The sequence below is a fragment of the Zonotrichia leucophrys genome, chromosome Z (assembly GCF_028769735.1).
Source record: "Zonotrichia leucophrys gambelii isolate GWCS_2022_RI chromosome Z, RI_Zleu_2.0, whole genome shotgun sequence".
Classification (NCBI taxonomy): domain Eukaryota; kingdom Metazoa; phylum Chordata; class Aves; order Passeriformes; family Passerellidae; genus Zonotrichia; species Zonotrichia leucophrys.
In genome coordinates this window covers 39257753-39268922 of record NC_088200.1, presented here as the reverse complement: position 1 = coordinate 39268922, position 11170 = coordinate 39257753, and the positions used below count along the sequence as shown (strand labels likewise).

Below are 11170 nucleotides of genomic sequence, written 5' to 3'. Positions count from 1 at the left end.
TATAAAATGTATTTGGATTTCTAGCTTCTTAAACAAGAAGCTTTTAATGGTTTTCCACTTAATGTTTGAGTTGACAATGTCAGAAACCTACTTTGGTTGAGTAACATATGAAGTAACTTTCAAACAGTGCATGACACTTCACCCTATGTGACTTGAAACAAAGCTTTTTGTTTAAACTGAGGTCTTAGCCTAACGCTTGTACAAGTTCCCTTCATCAATGACTTCAACCTTAACAAGACTTGGGTATAAAAAAATAATCTGAAGTTAGCCTGATGAACAAGAAAAGAATCAGACTCCCAGAAATCATACAACTCAGCATTCATTTGTAGACAAGTGATGTTATGTTTTAGGATTAAACCAAGTTATGTTTAATGAAAGTACAATATAACATTTATATCCCCTTAGTAGAGGTAGAAAGCCAGTGTTTTAATCTAATCCATTCAGATCAGAAATACTGATACCAGATACTGATTTATTGCTATTAGTGATAACCAAATTTGAGAGCTTATACTGTCAGCAAGGTAGCATGAATACAGTTGCAATCTCCAATATTCAGAGTAAAACATATCCATATCTGTAGTAAGACAATAGCAGATTCTACCAAGAATCTGCTGCTTCTTGTAAACATTGTATTTGTGCAGATGTTTAATTTCTAAAATCATGAAAGGCAAGGTTAGTAGCAGAAAACACATCCAGTTTCACATTCGGCAATATAAGAACCCTGCTCTTCAAGGACAACTAAAAACCTAGCAGCACATTTCAAACAATATTACAAGTTTTTTCTTAATTACTCACCCTTCAAAGTCCCTCCCCCAAACCAAATCAAAAAAACAAAAATCTGACACCAAAAATAAAGTGCAGTACCCAGAAAATTAAGTGTCAAGAAAATAGCCGTGTTTGTTTCTTTGGGGAAAAAAAAAGGGAAATAAAGGAGTACTTGGCCTCAGTCTTAAAGGTACTATAATGTGTCCATCATTTTGGATTCTTCTTCATCTCTTTGTATCACAGAGTTGAAACTGCAGACATCTGTGTTTATGGAACCTTGTAGATCTCCTGTGTTCTGCAACAGATGAAAAACTGACAGCTTAATGCTTCATAATTACATAGATGGAGGGAGAAACAGAGAGAGGGAAACAGAGACCGTTTCCATTGTCCATGTTATGATGAGACAAATTTACAATAGAAAGGAAGTAAGATCTGAAAACATCCTCCACCAGTATTTTGTCACTGTGTCAAGAATTTTTTTAATTCTTGCATAGCTTGTATTTGGTCTTAATACTTTTAGCACCTAACTGCACATTTATATAAAATTCAGCTGTTTGATCTATCTCTGAGAGGTACTTCAATCAAATTATTTCAAACAAGTACTTTCAATTGTGACTCCTTTCCTAATACATAATTTTTGACAATCTTCTAAGTTGTTTCTTCATTACAGAATGTGGCCCTAACTGAAACTGCAAAAAACACCTAAGTATACCCTTTTACAGGAAGACTTTCCTTAAACTTGACTTCTCTTGCCCAAAGAAGTTGTGAGGTCCCTGGCAGTATTCAAGGCCTGGCTGGATGGGGCTGTCTGCCCTATGAAAGTTGTCCCTGCCGTGGCAGGGAGTTTGGAACTAGATGATCTTTAGGGTCTGCTCCAACTCAAACCATTCTATGACTCTGTAACTTACTTGACTGATCCCATGATTTTACACTGCTTGTGGTGATGACTGGGAATACAGTTCTAAGATCTGATCAGATTTATCATGCAGTGTTTATTTTAGGAAGGAAAATGTAAAAGCAATGAACAAACATATACTTTTGACCTTTTGCTGATGCTGTGAATTCCAGCAAGTAAAAAGAAAGGCCATAAATGCCCTGTGTATTAATAACACTGCATGATATATCCTAAACACTAGCAATTCAAGAAACAATCCTTTTTATATCTCAGAAAGGTACAGCTTCTCTAGGCAGGACCTAATCCTGCCTTAGTTCAATTAAATTTTGGAAATAATAAACCTACCTGTAAAAAAGATGTCCATTCTCCACCACAGCCAGGACTGACATTGAGATCATGGAGTAACATGGTCTGAAAGCCATGTGATTGTGACCAGATTCTCACTCTTGCCTTGAATGCCTCAAGTTCACCTTTAAAGGCCTCAAAGTAGCCTTCTCCTGTCTGCAAAGAAAAAAATGAAGTATTCGTTCTTTAGCAATTTGTTCTTTTGAATTGTAAGCTTACACAGTGCTGAAAAAAAATCCAGGCAGTAATGACATGTTATACCTTTTGGGGAATAACAACTGTGAACAACTCAGGGATAAAGTGATAAAGTTAGTCAATTTAAAGTTATGTTTCATGTAGATTTCTTTTTAAGACAATCTGTAGCATTTATATGCATAAGTAAAGTAACTGATTTATCTGAGAACATGTAAAACCAAACCTAATTTTAGCCTGTAATTTATTCCAACTCAGAAGGTATCCTTACAACAGGTGCTTGTTGAAGCCCTTTGATCAAAACTAAAGCACAAACTAACCCACATTTTAACTATACTAGTTTAGGCAATATTAACATCCATTAGAGTCTTGAACAACTAAACACGGTCTATAACAAATCACAGTTTCAGTTTTCCCACTTGTTTCCTACAAAGCTCTGGATTGCCCTATTTCAGTCATGAGAAAGGGACACTTTATATAGCTGCCTCACAGTAACGGGGAGACTTTGAAAACGTGTGTAATTAGTTACAATAGTCAGACCAGTTTAAGATCAGTTGGTGTTTGCCGTTGTTACTGAGTTATTACTTGTCTGCGACACACCCGCTGTCCCCCAGCCGCATTTTGCTTTCCACCTACAACAAGCAAAATTCACTAAGCTTTCATTTAAGCAGAACCAGAATTATAACAAAATGTTCTATCTAGAAAATAATTGCTATCAAAACTCTTTCCCATAAGCCTAAATCAGTCAAAAAATTATTTAGCCTCACATGGTTGGAAGAAATCCCTTCTAAAACACTTGCACTGTATCAAGAGTTTCTCACATTATTACCCAAGCTGACTTACTTTGGCTTTTTGGAAAAAGAGACGAAAACATCCTCTTGGATCCACATTGCAGCTTCTGGCAATTTCTATAATAAACTGCATTACAACTGCTTGGTGTGCTACTTGCTCCATCAGAGCTCTTTTCTGAAAAAAAGAAAAAAAGTTAAAGTTATGATTTAAAGATATATTTCTAAAATTCAGCAGAATTTCCTTTTGTTCCAGTTCCTAAGCAGATGTGAACTGATGCTTACAGAAACAAGAGGACTCAGTTAGCTATAACTAGACATAAATGTGACAATGCACCATCAATAAAGTAGAGGGGGCTGGAAGAACAGGTAAACAGCTAATGAAGTTGGTCACATTTCTACTGTGCAAATAGGAAAATGTGTGCTTCCAAAGATTTAAACATCTTCATACCTGTTCAGCTTCTAGATGAAAACACCACAACATGAGATATCTAGATGTTTCTTCACATACAAGGTATGGGTGATCAGACAAAAACCTTTGACTATCATCCCATCTGCTCAGCATGCCTAATAAGAGAAACACAGTTAAGATATTCTAAAAAGATAAATGATTTAATGCAGCAAGGAAGTTACCTGTATTGATACCAAGGATACATAACAACTTGGCCATTTACTAACCTCAGAATAATAGCATGCAGCTAAATTTGGGGGTTTTATTTATACATCTAACCAATGCTGAAAGAGCACTACTAGAAGGCATAATTAGTCTTTGAAGATACTAAAAGTAGATTATAACAGCCATGCACTTCCAGTAATGCTGATAATTTATTTTTAATCAGTTTTCATAAGCTAACAAAATGGTGCAGATATCTACTAGTTACAACACCAAATAGCTTAAAAAGTTTATGGACAGATATTTACATTAAGTGATTCTAACAAACACAAATCCTCTAAATGTTTCCAAATAAAAGAACAGAACCTGTAAACTGTCAAAAATTAAAGTGCTTCTAAGATGCGGTTTGCTAGACTTTTAGAGAATTCAAATTAATTATACAAACAGCTTGATCACAAAAAACAAACCCCCACCAGTATTGGAAAGTTAATTAGAACTTTGAATGGCAGTATCATGGCACTAGCTTCAAGTAACAAGCCAAAAGTAAAAATCAGAACTCAATACTCATAGCACTTCTTCAAGTTGTCCTATCTCTGACAGTCATTATTGGCAACAGGTACCAGATGTACAGCTTCACCTGTCCATCAGCACATAATTACAACAGGGCTGAAGATAATGCAATGGTAATGACCTGAGCTAATCTTAGTTCTAGCAAACAAATGCTGAAAGAGAAAGCAACAGGTTGTATTTCTTTTGACGTTTTCAAGTTACTCTGTGTAAGTTCTTCATTGTTTTGAAGCCAGAAGAGAATCCAGAAGGAGGACTCATGCAATATAACGAAGTCCACACTGCCCCTTGGCAGCAGCTAGCATGCAACAAGTGACTTCAGAAAGCATTAATGTACTGTGGCTTTCTACAATGGACTTATGTATAACAAATTAAAATAATAACATGGCTTTGAACACAGGAAGTATATAAAAAAAATTACCTTCTGTAATAAGACTGCTTCTTTAACAGTCTAATTTGAATTTAGACAGAGTAATTTTGCCCAACTCTCAGCTAGGAAGCCTACAAGATAGCCTCTTCTTTTTTTACCTGCTGAAATGAACAGCAGGAGAGATGTTTTCTAATTCCAATATCATTACACTGAACAGTTAAGGTACTTAAGAGAACCTGTGCCAATTTACTACTATTTGCATACTCTTGATAGTGTTTTGCCTTTACTTGATACTTGAAAGGCATGCTAAGGTTAATAGCCCTTTCTTTAAAAGCCCTTTTCTTTTTAAAGCCCTTTCTTTAAAACAGCTTTAAGTCCCCCAGAAGCCAAAAAAAAAAGTAAAAACAACTTTGTAGGAACAACTGAATTCTGCCAATACAGTCTTATTCTTGATTGTCCCAGAATTCCAAATATATATATATATATATATATATATATATAGCATGAAACCAGTCCGAATGGCAAGCACTTCAGAGAACCATACAAATTTTACATTACATTACAAGATCAGCTATGTGCTCAGTCGGATTTAAAAATTACGACAGAGCTAAAGTGACACCTAGCGGATAACTAAGTATAGTTTTAAACACACAATTCTGAGCATACATACTCCCAGTGTAGGTGTTAACAAATATGTCAATTTAATCAGCCATTACCCTTATAAATTAACAAGTAACAGAAAATAATTTAATAAAACATTTAACTTAATCTCCTTTAAAAAAGGAGAGAGCCATGGATGACCCATGCACTTTTATATACATGACTTATACGTCTAGGAATGTCCCTGCCTTTTCCCACTGGTGTGGGATATCCCAGGAGTCCTGATAAAATAAAACTGAACAGTCTGTCATTTAGGTCTTTCATTTATTAGCATTCATTCTGTACAAGAAGGAGCAAATCAACAAATTCTGTAGGAGTCACAAGATGTTGGAAAAACACACTCACCGAAGTGTCTAATCTTTTGTTCATGTTTTTGCATAAGTGGTTCAGACACAGCCTCATCTTCAATTTCTTTTCTTTTTTGATTAATAAAACTCTGAGGAAGAGAAAGATTGTACTATCACATAAAATCCACACATACTGTTTAGTGACATAAAGGAGTTATTATACTTTAATATGTTGCTATTTAAATGGCTATGTTCTAATTTTAGAGTTGTATCATATTTGAGGAAAATTTTTTTCAGAAAGTCTTACCTAGTTGTTGTGGTGTGTTTTTAGCTTCCGGGTCCCTTTCTCAGGTGTGCCAATATTCCCTTCTCCTTTCTCCCTTCCCCCTCGCCCCTTGCTGAGTGTGCCCTGTCAATCAGGCTAACATAACAGCAAGGCGTCGTGTGGTTGGTCGATTTCAAAGGATGCTCCTCAGGCCTGGGGGACATTGGCCCGTATAGGTGTCCCTAGTCCCTTGAGACCCTGCCCCTTTCACCTGGTTGGTAGCTCACCTGTCCCCGAGCTTAAAAGGTTAATCAGACCATGCGGCCTCCATTCTGGTTGGAGCAGTTGCCCCGGTTCAGACCTCTGTAACCATGGAATAAACATCTGGACATTCAACCCTCCAGCAGAATCCTCTCCTTTTTTCTCTTCATCATCGCCAGAAGCTCTCTCTCCTGAGGTAAACGGAGTCCCTGACAAGCCTGGACTTGCTCAGTGCCCCGCTGCAATCTCCGGCAGCCGAGGTATCTCTGGGGTAAAGCACCACAGAAGCCGCCTTTGGCCCAGCAGCGAGGGTCACACTGACCCAGGCACAATCTAACTGGTAATATTGGGATACCCATTCCAATATACCTAGTAACAGAATTTCAAAGTTTCCTTATGATCTCTGAAAAACTTCTGTTTTCATATAGGAACTTACTGATTTGTTAGTAATGAGAATCATGTACATTGCAGTCTGGATCAGGAGAAATTAGGAGATGTGATACTCATTTTTGAGAAACTCATTTTTGCTTTTTTATATTCTTCATGTCTATTTGTAGCTCTGTAGCCTATTACTGTATAACTATATAGATTCATAGCTAGAATTTTACCTACTCGGTTAGCAAGAAAGACAAAATACATTCCTAAAAGCTCAATCCTCATCTAGTTTCTTCTGAAAGCAAGGACAACACTCCACCATAAAGCACTAGACAGGAATGGGGGCTTCAGAAGAGAGTTGAACAAAGAGGGGGAATTATCTCAACATCTGTGTTTCTAATTGGACATTCTTCTCAATTATGCTAATTTGCTACACTCACAAAACTGTAGTTTATGTCACATGTGCACCTTCAGCGCATTTTTCAGTGTGTATTTTGGTGTGTTGAGCATGTGAAGGGACCCTTCACAAAATGTTAACCAAATTTATCACCTGACTGTGTCTGGCTTGTGACTTTAGGGCTCAGGAAAAGGCAATGAGAGCCATTGAAATTAAATTGTGAAATCAAAGATAAGATCCTCCTATTAAAAAAAAGTTCATGCTAAATAATTTGTATTACAGTAGACAGTATTAGAGGCAAACTAACAGTTTCATACTCTGGGTCAGATGGGACATTTAAAGATCAAAGAGTTTCAACCATCCCTGCCCAGGCAAGAACATCTTCCACTGGATTAGGTTGCTCCAAAACCAGTCCAATCTGTTGCTTCTAGGGATTGGATATCTACAGCTTCCCTGAGCAACTGGTTCCAGCGTCCTAATATCCTAATAATAAAAAAGAACCTTGCTTACATCCAATCTAAACCTACCATCTTTGAGTTTAAAGCCATTTCCTCTTGTCCTGTCAGCACAGGCTGTGATAAAAAATGGTTTTCTCCCTCTTTCTTATAAGGCCCTTTAAGTACTGAAAGGTCACATGAAGGTAAATTAGGGCTCCCTGGAGCCTTCTTTTCTTCAAGTGAACAACTCCAGCTCTCCAAGCCTTTCCTTGTAGGAAAGGTGCTCCAGCCCTTTGATCAGCTCTGTAGTGCTCCTCTGCAGCTGCTCCAACAGGAGTCCTTCTTGTATTGGGGACCCCAGAACTGGGTGCATTACTTTGGGGTGGGTCTCAGCAGAGCAGAGCAGGGGGGCAGAATCCCCTCCCTGCCCTGCTGCCCACCCTGCTCTGGATGCAGCCCAGGACACGTGTGGCTCTCTGGGCTGGCAGTGCCCATGGCTGGGGCAGGTCCAGCCTCTCAGCCACCAGCACCCCCAGTTCCTTCTGGGCAGGGCTGCTGGGATCTGGTCATGCCCAGCCTGTGCTGAGACTGGGGATTGCCCTGACCCAGGTTCAGCACCTTGCACATAGCCTTGTTAAAACACATGAGATCCCCAAGGACCCACTTCTGCATCTTGTTCAGGTCCTCTGGAAGGTTTGCTTCACGTCTGATAAGCGCACCACTCAGCTTGATATCTGCAAACTTCCTGAAAGTGCACCCAATCAGTCTCTTTAATTTTAATGAAGACATTAAATAACACTGGTCCCAGTAGAGACCCCTGAAGGACACCACTGGCATCCATTGGACTCTGAGCCATTGACCACTACACTTTGCATGCCACCAACCAACCACTTCCTTATCCACCTAACAGTTCACTCATCAAATCTGTCTAACTCCAGTTTAAGAGAAGGATGCTGTATGAGACCACATCCAATGCTTTGCAGAAGTCCAGATAAATGACATCTGTCACCCTTCACCTGTCCACTGATGCCACCACCTCGTCACAGGTCACTGATAAGGCCACTGAAGAACTGGTCTGGCAGGACCTGCCCTTGGTGCAGCTGTGCTGAATGTCCCGAACCACCTCCCTGTCCTACAGGTGCCTGAGCACAGGTCCTAGAAAGGTCTATTCTATGGTATATTCCATGACCCTCCCAGGCACAGAGGCGAGTGACATATTGTGTTTTTGTGCTGTACAAGACACAGAAGACAATCAGAAACAAGTAACAACTGGAATGAACAAAACGGGCTAGTACTTGCTTCCATGCACAATGATGTAGGTCATACCTTATTAAAAACTTCTTTACTAACAGGATCTGTGTTCCATAGATTCTGTCGTTCCCTCTGGTTTAGTGCTTCTTCTTTTCTTCTCCACTCTTCCTCTCTCCATCTCAACTCGGCAGCTTCAGTCCTTGCTCGAGCAGATTCCTGATCCCAGGATTCTGAATTATGCAGTGCTAAACTACCAAATTTTTGCTGGGCTTCTGCTAGGTTCCATGTGCATTCTACAGAGTGCTTCACAAATTCTCTTTCTTTTTGGCAGGCTAATTCAATCCCTTGGCTGTATGTCTGTGAGGAAAATCAGACATGCTATTTATGGAGAGAAAAATGTTGATTTACAGTTTCTATAGAAGCAGACTGGCCTAAATCCCAAAGCTAATAAAAATGCACCTGGAAGGCACCTTAGATATGCAGCATTATAACAGCAGAAGTGATGAAGCATGGCAATATACAGCTATGTCTTCTAGAAAGAGATTTCCAATTCAAGTCACCCTAAGTTTATTTGCAAAATCATGGATCATATGCTGCTATCAGTAATAGTCTCCAGACTGCAAAAATACTTTTGACACAGCTGAAATCCCTCTGGCTGTCTTAGGGCTGGAACATTAGCAGCAGCCAAGTGTGAGAATACTCTGAATATATACTTCTGATAAGAAAGTATTGGGCTTACGATGTCCGAGTGTGGAGAGCCTAGTTCAAACACGGCTTAAAGAAAGAGGCCATGGAGGTACTCAGCTAAGGGAAAAATAAAAGGCTGCTGTAAAGCAGCAGTTCCCAGGCTTGATCCTGCAAATAATTAGGTTCTCAGCCACCTTTTATATAAACAAGATTCTCAGACCGTTTTCTCAAAAACAGGCAATATTCTTTCCTTGGCTGCTCTGGGAACAGATGGCTGTTCTGGAACAGATATAAAGGTTTTGAAAACTTTTCATATCATGGTGAGAACACTGATCTTGGTTTCAATAAACAAACCTCAGGTACTGTAAATAAAAGGAGGAGTTGAAGTTTTCTCTACAACAAAGGTGGTGCTGACCAACAAAGGTGAAGGTCTTCCTTCACTTCAACATCCGATCACAACAGTAAAGTAACTGCTGCCTGCATTTCAGTATTAGTACCCAAACAAATGGCCAACATCTTCTCTTGAACGGGCACAAGAAGTGGTATTTAAGTTATAAAGCGGCCAAGGCCCAGCACAAACACGTGCTCCTTCAGGTCAAATGTGTTGAGGATGTCACCACTCATAGCTGGGAGAGAAAAGGGACACCTTAAGCAACCGTATTTATATTATTTCCAGGTGTGTGCTCAGAATTCACACTCACTAATATGCCAAGACTTTCCCACCAAGAGTGAAGAAAAATGCATCCATATGCATTAGTTCCTCAGCCTTCCACTGCCACGTTATGAAATGTGCAGTGCTGACAGCCTCTGGCAGGGGCACACGAAGGACAATTTGTGAAAGACTATCTGAAGGAAACTTTAACGCAAGTAAATCAAACTTATTGTTCCAACTTTGTTTGAGAATTACAGCATTTTTATTTCTGCAGTAACAAGAAGAAAATTCCACCGTTGGAAGGATAACGTAATGGCAGCTGCTTGCGAGACCACACAGAATTCCTCGCAACGCGTTTACAAATCGCCGCCTCGCCCCGGCCAACAGAGAAACACACCGCCTCTCTATTTGCTCCCTGGGCACGGGGACGCCGGGATAACTCCAGCCCAGCTCCTTCCGCATCGCCTGCCCGCGGTGGATCTGTTACCAGGGCAGCCCGCCAGACCCACCTGTCCCCACCGGCCCTCGGAGCCCCGGCGGGCGCTCCGGCACGGCCCCGTCCCGACACGGCGACCCCGCTCCCGCCGCCGCCCCTCCGCGGGCCGCGCCGCTCGGCACCGACCCGCACCGCGCCCCCGGCCGCCAGACGCGGGGCGGGGGGGCCGGGGCTGCGGGGCACGGGCGTACCTGCACCTCCGGCAAGCGCTGGCGGAAGGCGGCAGCCTGTGTCCGCTCCTCATCCTCTTCCTCCAGGGCGCCGCCGTCCCGGGAGCGCGGCAGCCACAACGCCATGCCCGGTGCCGTCCCGGCGGCGCGACCCGTTCGCCGGAACTAGGGTAGCGACACTTCCGCCGATGGCAGCGCGGCCGGGAGCGTCCGCCCTCGGCGCGTCGGGAGGAGCGAGTGGCGGGCGCGCCTCAGGGGCGGCACTGAAGGCAGTGCGGCGGGCGGGGCGGGCCCTGCCGCGGGTCCGCCTCGGCCCCGGCTCCGCCCCGGCCCCGGCGCTTGCCGTGGCCGGCACCCCTGTCCGTGCGTCCGCTTTTGTCCCTGCTTCATCGCTGTCTGTGCCGCTGGCCCTGTCCTGTGCCGTTGGCTGTCCTTATACCTTTCCCTAATCCTGCCTTTTCCGTGCCGCTGGAAGGCCGCTCACCTTCCTGCAGGCTGCTGCACGGCGCTGGCAAACAGCCACGTGTGTGTATGTGTGTACATACATATACGATCCTTCAGTCCTAAGAGCTCCTGGGGTGCTGTCTAGGGTGTTGTAATAGCTTGGGTCTCATCTGGGAATGGAAGTTAGGATATAATGAGGCCATACCTTTGTGATAGTGCCCCTACAGAGATTAAAATGTGCCCTCGTTGTAGC

The 11170-nt window shown here is 42.0% G+C and overlaps 1 protein-coding gene across 1 annotated transcript; it reads right to left on the bottom strand.

The window, feature by feature from the left end:
- Positions 1-405: 405 nt before the first annotated feature.
- CDC37L1 (cell division cycle 37 like 1, HSP90 cochaperone) lies at positions 406-10712 on the bottom strand. The gene is made up of 7 exons (XM_064735946.1): positions 10495-10712; positions 8544-8825; positions 5541-5631; positions 3437-3552; positions 3041-3163; positions 2006-2161; positions 406-1060 (listed from the first exon to the last, which is right to left on the bottom strand). Exons 1-7 carry the CDS (start codon positions 10597-10599, stop codon positions 959-961), a joined length of 975 nt encoding a protein of 324 aa, XP_064592016.1. The 5' UTR covers positions 10600-10712; the 3' UTR covers positions 406-958.
- Between the last annotated feature and the right edge of the window lie 458 nt (positions 10713-11170).